The sequence below is a fragment of the Nuphar pumila genome, chromosome 6 (assembly GCF_984573655.1).
Source record: "Nuphar pumila chromosome 6, dmNupPumi1.hap1.1, whole genome shotgun sequence".
Classification (NCBI taxonomy): Eukaryota; Viridiplantae; Streptophyta; class Magnoliopsida; order Nymphaeales; family Nymphaeaceae; genus Nuphar; species Nuphar pumila.
In genome coordinates this window covers 102,717,116-102,735,722 of record NC_143254.1, presented here as the reverse complement: position 1 = coordinate 102,735,722, position 18,607 = coordinate 102,717,116, and the positions used below count along the sequence as shown (strand labels likewise).

The 18,607-nt window shown below is 38.3% G+C and overlaps 1 protein-coding gene across 1 annotated transcript in view; it reads left to right on the top strand.

The window, feature by feature from the left end:
* The window catches only part of LOC149835461 (formin-like protein 18), a 78,629-nt gene extending 62,313 nt beyond the window's left edge, over positions 1–16,316 (top strand). The window contains exons 16-19 of the mRNA XM_090009589.1: positions 13,811–13,879; positions 13,955–14,021; positions 15,098–15,524; positions 16,036–16,316. Of these exons, the coding sequence (XP_089865715.1) occupies positions 13,811–13,879; positions 13,955–14,021; positions 15,098–15,279 (318 nt within the window). The 3' untranslated portion in view covers positions 15,280–15,524; positions 16,036–16,316. The remainder of the gene's footprint in view (positions 1–13,810; positions 13,880–13,954; positions 14,022–15,097; positions 15,525–16,035) is intronic.
* Positions 16,317–18,607: the final 2,291 nt, after the last annotated feature.

Sequence of the window (18,607 nt, the reverse complement as noted above, 5' to 3'; positions counted from 1 at the left end):
TCGTGCATGGTTTCAAAAGTTGTTTGAAGTGATGTCACGCTTTGGCTTTAATAGGTCAGCAGCCGATCATACACTATTTATCAAGAAAACTAACTCTGGCATAGTTGTTATGGTGGTATATGTGGATGACATCATTCTTACAGGAGATGATGTGAAAGCTATTGAAGTCACAAAGGCTTATCTTCAAAAACACTTTGTTACAATAGACCTTGGTTCACTCAGGTATTTTCTGGGTATAGAAGTTGCCAGGAGCTGTGAAGGGATGGTTTTGTCTCAACGGAAGTATGTTCTTGACTTATTAAAGGAAACGGGAATGTTGGGAGCCAAACCAGCAAATATTCCCATGGACCATAAAGTTCAGTTGTTTGAAGAAGGGTTAAAACCGGTTGATAGCAAAAGTTATCGCTCCCTAGTAGGGAAGCTACTGTATGTAACTGTGACCAGGTCGGATATTGCTTTAGCAGTAAGCAAAGTTAGCCAGTTTATGGACAAACCAACTGAGGTACACTGGAATGCAGTTATTATGATTCTCAGATATCTAAAATCTTCTCCTGGAAAGGGGTTATTGTTCAGGAATGGTGGAACTCTGGAGATAGTGGCCTATTCTGATTCTTACTATGCAGGATCTGTAGTGGATAGAAAATCTACCACAGGATTATGTGTGTTTCTGGGAGACAACTTGATTTCCTGGAGAAGTAAGAAACAAAATGTGTTTTCTAGGTCGAGTGCAAAATCAGAATATTTGGCTATGGCCCAAACAGCTGCTGAATTGATGTGGGTTCGTACTGTTCTTCATGATCTTCAGGTGAAGGTTTTCTCTCCTATGACCATGAAGTGTGATAACAAGGCTGCAACATATATAGCGAACAATCCTGTCTTTCATGAGAGAACAAAGCACATTTAGGTTGATTGCCACTATGTAAGAGATATGGTTCAAGCTGGACATATCACTATCAAATATCTAAAGTCGGAAGATCAAGTTGCAGATATGTTTACAAAACCCCTTGCTAGACCAAATTTCTCAAAATGTTGTGACAAGCTGAACATGATTGATATCTATGCTCCAGCTTGTGGGGGAGTGTTGAGAATAGGTGGTTTAAGTTTAAATCTTCTTAGTTTGGAGGTTATTTGAAATTTTTATTTAATAAGGGACTTAGATGTAATTTATTCTTTTTGCCTCTCTCTATTTAACATAGAGAGAGCCCTAATGTGAATTAACGAGTTACTCTTGCTGTGCAGCCGTCTCTCTCTCTCTCTCCCCTCTCTCTCTCTCTCTCTACCTAGGGTTCGGTGCATCTCTCTACAGATACTATCTTGTTATTGTTGATGATTTCTCTAAGTTGTCATGGGTGTTTTTAATAAAAGAACGATCTGAAGTTCCAAGTATTATCAAATCCTTAATTCTTGAAATAAAAACTCAGTTTGAATCTATTGTCAAGATTGTTCGCACTGATAATGCTCTTGAGTTTAAATCAAAAGGTCTGTTACAATTTTACCAAGATCATGGCATTCAATCCCAAACTTCCTGTGCCTATTCATCTCAACAAAATGGGGTGGTTGAGCGAAAACATCGGCACCTGCTTGATGTTGCCCGGACCATTATGATTCAATCTAATGTTCCTGCGTTATACTGGGGTGATGCGATTACCACTGCTTGCTATCTGATCAACCGCATGCCTTCGTCTTCTGTGGGTTATCAAATTCCATTACATATCCTAAAACCTAATGCCCCACTCTTTTCTTTCTTACCAAAAATATTTGGATGTGTTTGTTTTGTACACAAACTTGGCCCTGACCGTGATAAATTAGCTGCTCAAGCTAAAAAATGCATATTTATAGGTTATCCCAAAAATCAAAAGGGATATCGATGTTATGATCCTATTTATCGCCGAGAGTATGTCAGTGCGGATGTATCTTTCTTGGAATCCACTCCATATTACTCTAGTACTGGTTCCCCGCTGTAGGTTGATCCAGTTGAGTCTTTTTCATTACCTATACCTCCTTTTCCTTTGGAATTTGTGCCCTCATTACTGAACCAAACTTCATCATCTTTCAAATTTAATAATCCTCCATTGGTATATGTGCGTAGAGCTCCACCTCCGCAAGTGCCTTCATCTTCTTCTTCCCTTGAGGTAAGTTCTACTGACAATAGTGATCTTCATGATGATGATAACAGGCCTATTGCTCTACGCAAGGGGACACGACAATGTACCTTATATCCCATATCTCATTTTGTCTCTGATGCCAGAATTGGAAATCAGATGAAATCTTTTATTTCAGCCTTATCTGCTGAAACTATTCCTCTGAACTATCAACAGGCAGAGCTTGATAACCGCTGGAAGCTGGCCATGCAAGAAGAAATGGATGCTTTAGTATCTCAGCATACATGGGATCCAGTTGATTCCCCAGCGGATGCTGACATTGTTGGATGTAAATGGGTATATACAATAAAGTACAAATTTGATGGTTCTATTGAAAGGTACAAGGCCAGATTAGTAGCAAAAGGGTATACTCAGACATATGGTATTGATTTCTTTGAAACCTTTTCTCCTGTTGCACGGATGGGTACCATTCGTCTTGTTCTCTCAGTAGTTGTTCAACATGTTTGGAGCTTGTACCAATTAGATGTGAAAAATGCATTTCTATATGGGGATCTATTTGAGACTGTTTACATGCAACAACCTCCAGGATTCGAGGTTGCGGGGAAGTGTCAAAAGGTGTGTAGATTGAGAAAGGCGATTTATGGCTTGAAACCAAGTCCTCGTGCATGGTTTCAAAAGTTGTTTGAAGTGATGTCACACTTTGGCTTTAATAGGTCAGCAGCATATCATACACTATTTATCAAGAAAACTAAGTCTGGCATAGTTGTTATGGTGGTATATGTGGATGACATCATTCTTACAGGAGATGATGTGAAAGCTATTGAAGCCACAAAGGCTCATCTTCAAAAACACTTTGTTACAAAAGACCTTGGTTCACTTAGATATTTTCTGGGTATAGAAGTTGCCAGGAGCCGTGAAGGGATGGTTTTGTCTCAACGGAAGTATGTTCTTGACTTATTAAAGGAAACAGGAATGTTGGGAGCTAAACCAACAAATATTCCCATGGACCATAAAGTTCAATTGTTTGAAGAAGGGTCAAAACCGGTTGATAGCAAAAGCTATCGCTCCATAGTAGGGAAGCTACTGTATGTAACTGTGACCAGGCCGGATATTGCTTTAGCAGTAAGCAAAGTTAGACAGTTTATGGACAAACCAACTGAGAAGATCTGATAACAGATCTGGGATTTGACCCAGATCTGTCATCAGATCTAAGGGAGCAGATGTGGAGTCGTAACCCTTGAGCTCCTCAGTTTGGAGTATTTTTTTTCTGCCGTGATTTCCTGTTGTTTGGGAGCAGCAGAAATTTTAATTTCCTGTGCTATTGCGTGTGATCGAGATTCATTTCATGTGTTGTTGCCTGTGATCGAGATATGACTGATTTGTTTAACCGTGCCCTGAAGACCTGATATTCTTATTGGCTGTCATATTGCCTGACGCATGATTATAACACTTGTTGTTCAAGTGAGGTAATCTGATTTTTTTTTGCTGAAATTAAATTGCATCTTCAGTATGGCTGAAACTTTGAAATGTGATTCCAAAATTGAACATATTGGGGAGTATAAGGCTTTTGTCACTCCCTTCTATCAAAGGTTCTCCTTGAGGTATAACTTTTTCTCATTCGCTTAGAGGTGCAATTTGCTCACCATTCTCATCAAATACAATATGTAAAGACTCTTCAATGCAAGAAGTTCTTTTATTAAAAACACAGTAAGCTTTGCTTCTAGAAGAATATCCAAGAAATATTGCTTCGTCTAATTTTGAATCAAACTTGTCAAGATTATCTTTGGTATTTAACAAGAAGCATTTGCTACCAAAAGTTTTGAAATATGAGATCTTTGGTATACGATTATAATACAATTCAAAACAGGTTTTATGTAAAAACGGTCGAATAAGAACACGGTTTAAAACATAACATGTATTTACTGCTTCAGCCCAAAAGTATTTTGGTAAATTTTTATCTTGAAGCATAGTTCTAGCACATTCTTGCAATGTTTTATTCTTTCTTTCAACGACTCTATTTTGGGGAGCCACTCTAGAAAAAGCAAAGTTATGAGATATTTCATGTAAATCATAGAACTTTAGAAAAGATTCATTTTCAAATTCTCCTCCATGATCACTACGAATAGTAATAATAGAGGTAAAATTTTCATTTGTAATTCTTCTACAGAGTTAAGAAAATTCAGAAAAATCACCCAAGTAAAACGAGAATAATCATCTACTATGACAAAAGTATATTTACTATCATTCAAACTTTGAATTCTTGATGGTCCAAAAAGATCTAAATGTTAAAGTTCGAGAGGACGCTTTGTTGAAATTATATCTTTTGCTTTGAAAGAACTCTTGATTTGTTTACCCATTTGGCAAGCATCCCATAAGTGATTCTTTTTATATGATATTCTAGGTAGGCCTCTAATAAGATCATTCTTGGATAACTTAGAAATTAATTTGAAGTTAACATGCCCAAGTCTCTTGTGCCATAACCATTGAATTTCATTTGAAGCAATAAGACATTTTTCATTGAGGGTGGGTAACTCATCAAGATAAAGTTCATACACATTGTTCCTTCTCTTTCCTTTAAAGATGATATTTTAGAACAAGAATCATAAATCAAACATAAATTATGTTCAAAAGAAATGAGAAAACCTTTGTCACATAATTGACTAATAGATAATAAATTATGTATTAATCCATCTACTAAAAGAACATTTTCTATCCAAGGAAAGTTTGTATTACCAATACCGATTACTTTTCCCTTGCTATTATCACCAAAGGTGATGGTTCCTCCATCCTTACTTTGATGGATGAAAAATAACTCCGGCCTTCCAGTCATATGTTTGGAACATCCGCTGTCCAAGATCCACTTGTTCTTTATTTTGTGTATCTACAACAAAATTGAAAGACAACATTTTGCCCCTTTTCATTTTGGGTCCATGAGAGTTAGTCTTAGGAACCCAAATCTATTTGGATATTGGTTTCTTTTGAAAATAATCACTCTTTCTATCATAAAATATTTTAGCATGTCTAGAATTGTAGAAAGAAGCATGATAAGATGGATAAACATGTCTAGGCTTATATGTAATAACCAGAAATTTTCATGAATTTTCATTTATAAAATAATGCGAAATGTGCGAATGGGCCTAAGGATCCGTACTTCGGATCCAGGACCCATAAGGGGGAATATATATAGTTAATATCATATATGTAGATAAAAAGAAATAAAATAAAAAATTAAAGGTTAGTGCAGGGATCCACAGTTGGATCCAACCTGTGGATCCACCTTTTCGAGTAAGTCATGGATCCAATTCACAGACCCAAATCGGCAAAGGATCCATTGGCCCTGATAGTGATAGGATCTCGGGTCTCAGTCCCGGACCCGGGCCGCGCCTCCCCCTTAGCAGGTAAGTAAAAAAAAAAAAAAGTGAACTCTTGGACCCGGGTCGGACCCGACCCAGATCCATAACCCGATAGGGTTTTTAAAACCCTATATCGGGCTGCAGCCTTTTTAAAAATTGGGGAAGAGCAAACTGTTTCTAAAGAGGAAGGAAGGAAGGGGGGGGTCGGCTGGCGTAACCGATCCCCACCAATCTCGGCATGGAAAGGGGGGGATCAGCCGATAAAAGGGAAGGGAGAGGGGGTCTCTCCTTCGTCTTCCTCGTTTCTCTCTTCCCGCGTCTCTCTCTTTCTCTCTTCCCTCTTCCCTCGTCCCTCTCTCTTTCGGACTGTGTGGGCACGTTCTGGGGAGGTGGAGGTCACCGGAAAACAACACCCACCGCAGCCACGGTGGGTACCCCTGTCACAGCAGCCGCAAGGGACGCGCCTACAGTTTCCGATCGCCGGTAAAATCGCCGGAAAACCAGCGAAAAAGGTACGGGTTTTCTTTTGGGTTAAATGAGGAAAACGAACATGGATTCGATTTCCCTGAAGTATTTTAGTGTAGAACTATGTGGGTGAGTAAATCTAAGCATTTACTCTACAATCCATTGATGAAATCCATGTGTTTCATGGTCTTTTGTTTTAGGTTATTTGAAACAACGTACATATGAATGCATTCTTATAGTAAAACAGAATTTTTATCTGTGCAAAATTGGGATTGTCATGTGTGAGCCCATGGTGATGTTAATTTTCTTTGAAGAACCCATGTTGTGGATTAGTAAGACATGTAAATTTGGAAATAAGGCCAAAAAAAAAAAAAAAACTTTGGTGAACGTATGTTTATGACTGATATTTTATTTCATGACATGGCTATGAACTTTGTAAATATGTGTATACTTGAGTTATGTGAGCATACATGCTGTTCTGAAACTTTTTAGGAAATTTGGTATGATGTCAAAAAAAAAAAACATATTTTAATGTGGGCTGTTGGCCGCAGTAGGGTGCCTGGCAGCCCAACCGAGCTGGGCTCGGTTGGGGCAGCTGTCGGCCCTGCCAGGCCAACCAAGGGCAGGCCTATTGCAGGTTTTTCAAATATGAATGAGACTCACCGTCCACTTAGTGAAAAAAATTAACTGCATGAGTATTATCTATCTTGACATATGGGCAATATTTCTTTTTAGGATTTGAGATATAGTATGTTTATGTGCTTTCAGTTGAGAACATTGGTGTTGAGTGGTATGTTTATCCCCTTTAGAGTACTTGTAGAAAAAGTCTGGATGCAAAGGCCTATGCAAGCCTGTGGGGCTATGAAGTGTACCCACAACAGTTGTCATAGTTTCGTGTCAGGTGTGCATGATTGGTCATGGTGAATGTCATTGGAGCACCTCGTTTTAGATCACATATTAAAAAGTAGCAGTTTTGGAAACAAATGGGTTGATCTATTGTGCAGGACTGACCTGGCACTGATACTTCTTTCCCATCGGTTTTATAGTGCATATTCCCAGTTTATGTTATTCATAATCTTTTATTTTGTTTGAGTCAGGAATTTATCTCTACATGTTTATTTTATTCGATTGGCATGGTTATTTCCTGTTTTAGGTGGTTGTCTCATATTTTTCTAATTTGTTTCTTGAATTTGTTTTGTACATTAATGTCAAAGGCTAAGTTGCATTATTTCTCTAGACATATAGCATTTTTTTTCTGTATGGTTCATACTTATTCGTTGTTAACTTAAATCCTTCCTTGAACATCATAGGATGGATGCTGGTCAGGCTGAACCAGACCCATCTTCGTACCAGTTGGACACCTGGCAGCCCAGCCGAGTGGGTCGGTTGGGGCATGCCAGGCCCTGTCAGGCCTAGTCCAGCCCGGTCGGACTGGTGCAAGCTGGGCAGCATTCTGCTAGGCCTTAGCAGGGTGCTCACTGGCCCAGCTGGGCGTGTATGGTGACTGCCAAGCTCAGCCGACCGAGTCGGCTGGGCTGGAGCCGAGTCCCAGCCGACTGTTTGTCAGCTGGGTGTCTCCCTTTTAAAAACATATATATATATATATATATATATATATATATATATATATATATATATATATATATATATATATATATATATATATATATATATAAAATATATATGCAGTTTGGTATTGGACAGACCCAAATTCTCTGTTTATGAAAAATGAATTGGTTAGGCTATGCCTGCAAATATTTCAGATTATGTTAAGTGTATTGAGCCTAATCATATGCACACAAAAGGGGTGCTTTTCCTTATGTGAATGAACTTGTTGTGTGATACTTATTTAAAATTGTTGTTGCAAGCAGGCTTACTTGTGCAGGTACATATACGAAATTTAGGTGCTTTTGCAAGATCAAAATAGCATGAGTGTTCGTATGTTTTAACTGAAATAATTCATTAATGAAATCATGCATTTGGCAGGGATTGTGCAATGAATGAAAGTATGCATTGCATTGTTGGTGTGGAAACTCGTGCTCATGTATTAAAATATTATTGATTTTGGTCGCAGAAGAATGTGCATTGAAAAGTGTGTGATAAGAATGCATAAGTGACATACTCTTGATGATTTTTGCTTATGAAGGCATTGATGGTCAATTGGATCATAAGGGGTTGGGTGAGCCTCGAGAACCAGTTGTTCTCTATTTTAGTTATTTTTGGTGCATTGCAACAAATCAAATGTGATATTATTTTACTGAACTGTTCTATGTTGTCACGGGTTGTGGTCCCGTGAAAAGCTTAGCATGCTGATGTGCAAGCTTATATTATTAATTCTGCATGTAAATTTGCAAATGTAAAAGGAAATGAATTAATAACCAGATAAAAGAAAATAAAGAACAGTGTAATTCACTTTCTCCTTGATGTCCCTGCTTTAGCGTGGGAATCTTGGATATTGCGGTTTAGGGGAAACCGTGAGGATACAAAAACTCCGTGTGCGTTTTGTTGCCCCTGAACCCGATATTGAGGTTCTTCTCTTGGCCACGGTTTTAGGGAGAATCCGCCACTTTACCCGGGAGTGGTGTGTTGGTCACAGCTGTGAGTTTGTTTTGGTATACCAAGAAAGTGGCGCCAGTGGATGCTGTTTTCCCTGGTGTCCCCGACTTTGGATGCTGTTTTCCAAGGTTTCGATGGATGGTGTTGTTTCCTGATATCGGTCAAGGGCTAAGTTTGGAACCCGGTAACAAAATACAAATTGTGTGTGAAGCTACCCTGGGAACCCTACTTAACCTCGGGGATTGTACCCGTTTGGTGTATCCGCGGGCCACTGTAATTAAAAAGAGGAACTTAAGGATGTGTGCATTTAATAGGACATGCATATGGAAAGAGAAAAACTTAAATGGAAGATAATAAATGGTTCATGCATTGCACACAAATCATGCATATTCCTGCTATGCATTAGTTCATGCATATTTACCTGTTCACTTAGTTGTTTATGTTGATCATTGTATGATGTTGTTCTATTTTACATTTAATTGCCATATTGATTAAGTTATGATCAATGTTGCATATTTCGTGTTCCCTCCTGTTAACTGTTTAATTATGCATGAATGGTTAATTGACTTAAGAATTGACTATAATTGTATTCCTCAAAATATTACATGGATCTTATTTATGCTCTTTTTCTTATTTGATTCATTAGGGAAATTTGTACGCAGAATTCTTCGGATTTCTGACCCTCTTATTTTATTGGTTTTTTCCAGGCACAGGTGATCAGTGAAGTCGACTAGCTTCTGAGAGATACGAGGGTCACATTTGTTTCAGACGACTTCACTTACGGACAGAGTGGCTCTACTTTATTTTCTTTTAGTTCTTCTGATTTCCTGCAGTTTGATATTTCATTTTTGACATGGAACATATTACTCTTATTGATTCATTAATAAAAGAATTCAGTGGATTGGTTATGATTGATAAATGTAAGTTGTTTTGTGGTGTGTGTATATATACACACACATATATATATATATATATGTATATATATATATGTGTGTGTGTGTGTGTGTGTGTGTGTGTGTGTATTTTGTTGTAACTCATAAGAGGCATTTTAGTCTTTTTACTTTTTGTATATAGGTTTGTCCTACAGGGACAATTTTATATTTATTTTTGTTTTTGATATTTTTTGTAATTGCCTTGGGTTTTAAGGGTCTCTTTTAGTTAGGTTCTTTTTGGACTAGTCAACATAGAGTTGACTAGTCAAAAGAACTGTTGGAACAGTCCAACAACGCTTTTATAGTTGTTGGACTAAGTAACAGGGACTCAGCAAAGTAGGTGCCCGTGTCGACGCGACGCGGGTGCGGTCAACACGACCTTGGGTGCGGTCAACACACCCAGGGTCATTTTCGTCCAGATTTCGGACGTTAAAAAAAATCCCGATGAAAAGGAGTGATTAGGCAAAAAAAAATTTTGCCCAAATCACTCCTCTCCTCTCCCGCACAGCTCAGCTCGAGCCTTCTCCTCCCGACGCCACCTCCTGAGCTCCTCCTCTCCTTCGTCGCAGGTACGTCCCTCTCGCTCTCTGCGTGTGCCGGCAGGGAAGGGGCCGAGCCCCCTCTGTGCCCTTTCTTTCTCTTGTTGGGTCAACAAGGGAGGGGCTGAGCCCCCCCCCCCCCCGTGCCCTCTCGCTCTAAAGGTGGTTCGACAGGGGAGGGGTCGAGCCCTCCCTGCTCCCTCTGATTTCGGCAGGGGAGGTGTCGAGCCCCCCCCCCCCCCCCCCTGCTCCTTATGATTTCGGCAGGGGAGGTGCCGCGCACCCCCTGCTCCCTTTGTTTTCGGCAGGGGAGGGGCCGACCCCCCCCCCCCCCCTCTCGCTTTCTTGTTGGGTCGGCAGGGGAGGGGCCGAGCCCCTCCCCCTTCTCGCTCTCTTGTTGGGTCGGCAAGGGAGGGGCTGAGCCCCCCCCTGCTCCCTTTGTTTTTTATAGGGGAGGGGTTGAGCCCCCCTTGCTCCCTCTGTTTTCGGCAAGGGAGGGGTTGAGCCCCCCCCCCCCTGTCGCTCTCTTGTTGGGTCTGCAGGGGATGGGCTGAGCCCTCCCTGCTCCCTTTGTTTTCGGCAGGGGAGGATTTGAGCCCCTCCCTATTTTCGGCAGGGAAGGGGTCAGGCCCCCCATCCTGCTCATTTTGATTTCAGGGGAGGGGCCGAGCCCCCCCTCTCGCTCTCTTGTTGGGTCGGCAGGGGAGGGGTTGAGCCTCCCTGCTCCCTCTGTTTTTGGCAGGGGAGGGGGTCGAGCCCCCATCCTGCTCCTTGTTTTTGGCAGGGAAGGGGCAGATCCCACCTCCTTGGTGATTTTATATCAAGATAATGTTGTATAATTGATTTAAAATTTTGAATGTATTTTTTTTTGTTTTCAAGATAAAAATAACGGATAAAGGGAAAGGACTTGCGTTATCTTCATCCCAACATGTGAGTTCTGCTGCTAGTTGTAGTGGGATTGATGATGTGGGGCCACTATGGGTACATGTAGATAAACTTGCAAAAACTGGAGAAGGCGGTGGTGGAAACAAGAGATTTTGATGCAAGCTCTGTGAAAGAGATTTTGTTGGGTCTTACACAAGAGTGAAGGCTCATTTGTTGAAGATACCAGGACATGGCCTTTCAGCTTGCAGAAAAGTTGATGAGGCAACGCGAAGACAATATAAGAAAATACAAAAAGAATATGAGAAGAGAAAGGCAATGGCTGATTCTTCTGCAGTTAGTGTGCCATTTGCAAGCCACCAAGAAGATGCCGGAAAAAAAAATCAATATATGAGGTAGAAGAACGATACAAGCATCATTTAATACATATGGAAGAGAAGAATTGGATAGAAAAGTTGCGAGGTATTTTTATTCTGGTTCACTCACATTTAATGCGGCTAGAAATACTTATTGGAAGGATTTAGTAACATCCTTGGCAAATTGTAATTTGAGTGGTTATGTGCCTCCAAGTTCAGAAAAAATATGAACCACACTTCTTGCAGAAGAGAGGGTAAATGTGGAGAGGTTGCTGGAGATTAAAAAATATTCATGGGAGAAAATTAGAGTTTCTATTGTGTTTGATGGATGGACATATATTCAAAGGCGTCCATTGATCAATTTCATTACTTGTTCGCTTAGTGACCCAATATTCTTGAAAGCGGTTGATGCATCTGGGGAATATAAAAATACAGAGTATTTGAAGAGATTGTTTATAGAAGTGATAAAAGAAGTGGGTGATCAGAAAGTGGTACAAATCATTACGGACAATGCTCCAGTTTGTAAAAGTGGCGGGCTGGTGGTATTGGTCGTGTCCCTCCAAATTTAGACCCAGAGCTATCAAAACATAGAAATATGTGTATGATGACTTTTTCCAGAAGCATATCTTCTACATCAAGTCACACAAGAGTTTGAAAAATTTTCATCTTTGAGATTATATGGACCGGCATTATTCTCGAGAGAAGAAGATAATATAGATCCTATCGCATGGTGGTCAACATTTGGATCAGAAACACCTTTTCTCAAACGTCTTGTATTAAGATTGCTATCGCAGCTTGCTAGTTCATCTTGTTGTGAAAGAAATTGGAGCACATATTCTCAAATCCACAATATGAAGAGAAACAAACTCATCAGCAAGCGTGCAGAGGATTTAGTATATGTTCATTCAAATCTTCGACTACTTTCGCGAACCAATGATGAATACAGGTACTAATTTGCTCTCTTAGTTATTCGATTATTTCTTAGTTTTTCATTTAAATATACTTGCATTGTATTTAACATTTTCAAATTGGGTTTGTAATACAGACAAGGAACATCCAAATTTTGGGATGTAAACCCAGAAGAGTGTGACTTCGAGGGAGAGCATGATTTCAACATAACAAACATGGATTTATCTGAGCCCAGTATTCCTTCTAATGATGCATTTGATGATGAAGAAGAAAATTATTAACATCCATTACTTCATCAGGATATACTTTGGTATGTAATTTAATTCTTTTATGCTTTACTTATTTGATTGATATTTAGGTTGATTTCTGTAATTGCTTTACTTATTTGATTGATAATTTGATATTTAGGTTGATATATTGCATCATGATGAATGATATTCAGACAATGTTAAATGTTAAACTGTTAAAACTTCAAAATTATATATATATATATATATATATATATATATATATATATATATATTATTTTTTTACATTTTTGCCCCTGCCGCACCCAGGTTTTTTGGAAGTGTCGCATCCCCGCACCCGCACCCATGTGACATAGTTGTTGGATCATTCCAACAACTTTATTGAGACTACCTCTTGTGTATAAATAGGGGTAAAAACCCCATTTGTTTCTAATACTTTTCCTAAGCATTCTACTCAATAAAGATTATATTTTTTATGTTGTGTTATTTTTTGACTCTTTGAAGTCTTGTATGTGCACTATGTGCTTGTGTAGTGCCTTAGTGCTTTATAATGTTCTTTATTAGACTTTATATTTGTTTTTTCACATATTTCACTACATCATACCTACTATCAAGTTCAAATGCCTTCTCATCAAATTCATCATTATCCACTTTTGCATAATAATAGCTTAGATCTTCCTATAATTTCTTAAGTTCATGTAATACTAATTCAAGGGTCTGCCCTCTTACATCTTCAGATTGTGTTTGAGACATCATGTTTTTTCACTTCATACTTCTCTGAGTAGCAGCCACGCCATCTCACACTTATGCAGCGTTGTCAACACTCTAAAGGTTCCTCTAATGAAGGGCTCCATTCATTGAGGGAACATGCCATCATAAGATAGTTTGCACACTTGGAGTCTTAATAGTTGGGGTCATTCTCGGTGGTTTCTTAGTTCTTCTTAATGTACCCTAGCTTCTTTGTTGCACCAATCAAAATCTTGGAGGATTGCGACCAGTCCGCATAAATTTTCCATCAAACCCTACATTGGTACTTTGGAACCTTCAACCATCATTCATTGAAGAAGTTCCAGTTGATTATTTGGGCAAATTCAATGATTCATGACCAACAGCAACAGTTGTTTCCTCCTTAAGCCATATAACCTAGCAATTAGATTCATTTTTCACTCTTGACCTTCATTGTAAGAAATCTATGGAATTCCATGGGAAGTTTTGTAACTTTTTTTTTTGTATAAATGTTATTTCCTGCCTTAAAGACAACATACTCATTTTTTTTAGTCTAAGATATTCTACAATTTACTTGTGTTATTTCTTAATTCATTTCTTTTGAAGCTCCCTCATCATTATGTATTTTGAGTGATGTGGACATTTTTTTCTATCAATATATGTTTATTTGGTCTTCTTTTCAATTATATCTTCTCACAATTCTTTTATGTGCATGGATATTTATATTATTCTTATTCTTCAGACCCTGAGGGGATTCCTTACTGTTGCTGAATCTGAAGTACGATCCTTAACCTTGCTGTATTCTGCAGTGGTATGTGAACAGGTTTACTAAATGCTCATGAACCTTTTCAGGTAACTTCCCTAATTGTTATATCCACTTGCTCAGGGTAGAAATGCAGATGCACTTGCCCTATATTTTGGGGAGGACCCTGTTCGCTGCCCATTTGAACAAGGTACTCCCACACTTGATATTTTCATTTAGCTTTTAAGAAAGCTCAACCTTCTACTTGTTGCTCTAGATGTTATATTGCATATGTTGATCTCATTAATTTCTTAATTTAAATTTGATCTTTCCTTAGAGTGTGCTTTATAATTATTAGGAAAGGGATCTCAGAATTGTTTTCATATTATGGGCATGTTGCTTGCATCTTGTGAATTGAAATCACACAATTCCATCCCTTGTGATCCAAAGTCATATGATTCCAAATCACAATGTGGTTTATGTGATTGGAATCACATGAGAAGTGAGTAAAATGACCCCAAACATGATTTTGAATCTCATCGCCTCATTTTCTCATGCTTGTTCACCTGTGAGAAATGTTGCATATGGAAATCATTCTCACCATTGTGAGAGAACGGTTCTCACTTGGGGGCCAAGCAAACGTGCCCTTATGCTATGGTTGAAGAGAATTTGGTGTAAAATTCCAACTCCAGATTGTTGTACTATAAGTTTCCTTCATTGTTCAATATGCAAGTATATCTTCATATAAATAGAGCGACACTTCCAATTATAAATTCATTTTCCATATGTGCAAGCAAGGAGGTATTCTTGCATCTTCTATGTCCATTTTATATTTTGCTAAACCTAACGGATGGATCAAGGAACTAAACTCTGACATGAATAGAATGAGAAGCCATCTCACCTTAATATTAGTGTAATTTATTATAAGACATTTTGTGAGCTTTTAGAAAGTTTGTTGAAAAGCTGGCTGCCAACCAGTCACACAAGGTGGCTACCTCCTATCTTGGGTTGGTATTAGCAAATGGGTGAGTTGGCATGCTGCCAATGGCAGATTTAGTTTAAATATTTGCAATCTAACTTGTTGAAAATTGAAATTCTAAGGACTCTTGTTATCGTATGATGGTGTTTCATTCTCTCTCTGCTGTGATGGTACTTGCTATTCTATCAATAGTTCTTATTTCTTTCCATTCCCTTATTTTAATATAATTGAAATAGCAGTCATGGCTTTCCTTCATCCACTCTGGTGGATTTAGAAGTGTATAATTTGTTTTTGAATAATTCTTGCAGTTGTCTCTACACTCCTAAATTTTGCAAAGATGTTTGGGCACGCTCATGAAGAAAACTGTAGACAGGTTGAGCTTGAGAGAAAGAAAGCTCAAAGAGAAGTAGAACATGAGCAGCTGAAAGTCTCAACTCCAAAGAAGGGAGCAGAACAACCTTTTGGATCTCCAGTCAAGGGTGTCAAATAATCAATATTTTCTTTATAGCTCAAACTGTACATACACCACAATGCTCTGATACCATCAAGATTTGGTGTTTTTTCATGCTCGTGGGTGGTTCTCGTGCTTCTAAGAATGTATATGAAACAAAAGAAAGGAAGATTGGTCAAAATAGTTTTGCCATGCAATGAAGAGCTATGCGTGGTAGATAAACTGAATAAGCTGATGTCAAGGGCAATGAGACATTCTGAAGTCAACTCTGAGTTTCATCCTTGGTGAGTAGGATCAAACTTCAATTACTGCATGTGTTTACGTGGAGACCACTTGATAAAGTCTCTTAGGCCCTTTTTGGAATCTAGGACTGGTATAGGAGTTAATGCATTTGGCAAAAAGTTGGTCAAACTACCACCTGGTGGCGGTTTGGAAACTGGTAGCTTGGATGGAAGTTAATGCATTTGGGATGGGAAGTGGCATTGTATTTACACTAAAGCATGGAATTGACAGCTACCACCTCTAGGAGGTGGTAGCTGCCACTTCCCATCCCAGCTACTAGTTTCCAAACAGGGCCTTAAATCTGTGCTGGCGATTTTGGGAATCAAATGCTGATTATCTGCCCTTTTGTATCTTTCCTTAATCCTGCTATTCAGCCTTCTTGAACGGCTTGATTGGTGCTGTGTACATTACTATTTGCTCATTATTTATATATTGCATGGCCTTTTCTGCTTTTGGATATTCATGTCATGGTTGATTTGCTGACTTATTTTCATTTCCCATTCTCTGTTTTAGATCTGGGAAGAAGAGAGGGCTGCCGATCACTCCACTAGTCATCCTGTAAAGCACTAACTTTCATCAACTGTATTTGTTGTAACATCATTTCAGCCTTTTGCTTTTCCTTTCTTTTCCACGTGCAGTCTCACGTGTTTTTTGTAATGCCATCGAGTGCTAAAGCAGAATCGTTTTGAAAAATATGTATCTAGTTTGGCGACAAGTAAATGGTGTGCCGTTCGGAGCACAAGTTTTGCATTCCTCTTTTCACGTTCAATATTGGAAAACTTCGCCGGTTCAAATTTGGGCAATTTTAGGAGAATAATTGCAGAAGCGGAAGTATCTTCATTAGTTCCGCGAATGTGCTTGACAATGAACGCATGGTAGAGGTACGATGTTCGCCTGCCTCGTTAACTTACTAGATTTTTGTATTTTTTTTTCTTTTGGGTTATTTTCTCCCTTTGAAGCCACATAAAGAAACCTTGGGGCCCGTCAATGTTGTTCAAGTAAAGCCCGATGTATTGGCCATGTAGCCCATGGGCTGACCCGAGTTTAAACCCACTATTAAAAGGGGTGGTTTTCAGTATGGTACTAAATGGATCATGGCCTAAAACCCTGACACAAACCCAGCCTAAGTTGGGACAGGTGGGATTAGCAATGCTGTGCTGCCCAACTTGTTGCTCACCCAACCCCTAATGGTAACTATACACTTCCCCACCCAGCCAAGCTTGGGCATAGCTCCTAGTACGATTCTAACTCGATCAATTCAGCTAATTAGTTTCCGTTTGGGAGCCTGTATTTGGCATCGAAATGCCAAGTTTTAGAATTCTCAAATCCAGGATTTGGGGGCATTGTGATTTGGCGAATCCCATGACTTTTGGAGCTGACATTTGACAACCAGCTGAAAACGATCTATTTGCCAACCATCAGCTCACAAGCAACCAATATAAACTAAAAAGGAGTTGAGGAAGGAGATGACAAGGGTGGTCACAAGTTGGAGTTTTCAACTACACCAATAATGGTTGCAGCTGGATTTGTGAGGTGGAAGGGATTTGGTGCTACCAAATCTCATCCCGTCTTATGGGATTTTTCATATCCAAACTCCCAAATAATGGTGGTGGTTGGGAAACCTGTGAATCTCCTCCAACACCCACCTACTGTGGGCTCCCAAACAGAGCCTTATGTAGTTGGTCACTACATTGTTCGCCAAAATTGAAGCATTTTTGTGTCATTTTAGGAAAGGGATGGAGAACCAAAATGCCACTAAAACTTTGGGATAGACTTATCAGAGACATGAAAATTATTGACTTCTTGAAGAGCATGTGTTTTATCGTAGTTATTCCTAATTAGAAAACGGATGTATTTTAGTAGTGATATGCTCTCTTAATTATTGTTTTATTCATGTGCAAGTAGATAGTTACACAAATTCTTCCTAATTAGTAAACGGATCAATTTGAGCAAAGATATGCTGATTATAAGTCATGTACAAAAGCACGATTCAGCTTAGTGAACAGTCCTGAAATTAACAAAATAGACTCAGTGATATTGTAAATCTAATTTGTGAGAGAAGCCGAGCATGCATATTTGAGCAGAACTTGACTTGTTCTTCACAATGGTGATTTTTTTAGCGGAAAATAATCGCACTGTATGGGTTATTTGACCCGAATCTCTAAAAAGCCTATAATTTTTTATATTTTTTTGATGTTCAAAATCGCAAATTTTCAACCTCGTTAAGACACTTTTACCTTTCGCAACTGCGAATTTAGGTATTTTTGCAATAAAATTATATTGCCCGTCGAATATGTCCAATACTCACTTAAATTCAAAATCGCGAATTTAGATCTCATGAACTTACATAAATTTATTTGTGAAATCTCGGTGAAATTGAAACCACCAAAATCGCAAATATGATACTCTTTCGCATATACATTAATATTTCACAAAGATATATTTGTGAAACACTTACCACTAATTTCGCAAATATCTTACTTTTCGCATATATTGAACACTCTCGCATGGTTATTTGTGAATCTTCAGATATCATAAATATTGTACTTAAATATTTGTAAAATTATAACAAATATACAAATTTTTTTATTTTTTAGGAATTTCTCGAATCATATATAAACCAACTATGGATTTTCGCATATAACAACCTAAATAACAGTGAATGTAAACAAATAAACATTCAAATCATTTAAATATTCAAATGATTTGAAAATATATAAATATATAAACAATGACATTATATACAAACCATTCAATAGTGCTTTCAGTTTGAACATTCAAAACCTCTAAAATGCAAGAGCATTGATTTTAGTTTAAACATTCAACAGTCATTTCAGTTTTACATTTAAACATTCAATCAATGACATTATATACAAATGAATGAATCTATATAAAAATTCATTAATAGAAACATTCAAATGACATTATATAAAAATCAATGAGTTACAATGTTGATCTTTGAATATATATAAAAAAAAATAATCAAATGAATTTCTACGGTTGAGGATGTTGTGATTGCCACGATCATAGCTCCTCGATGACCTTATTTGTGTTCTCTAGCTTGACTATATATCATATCCTCTTG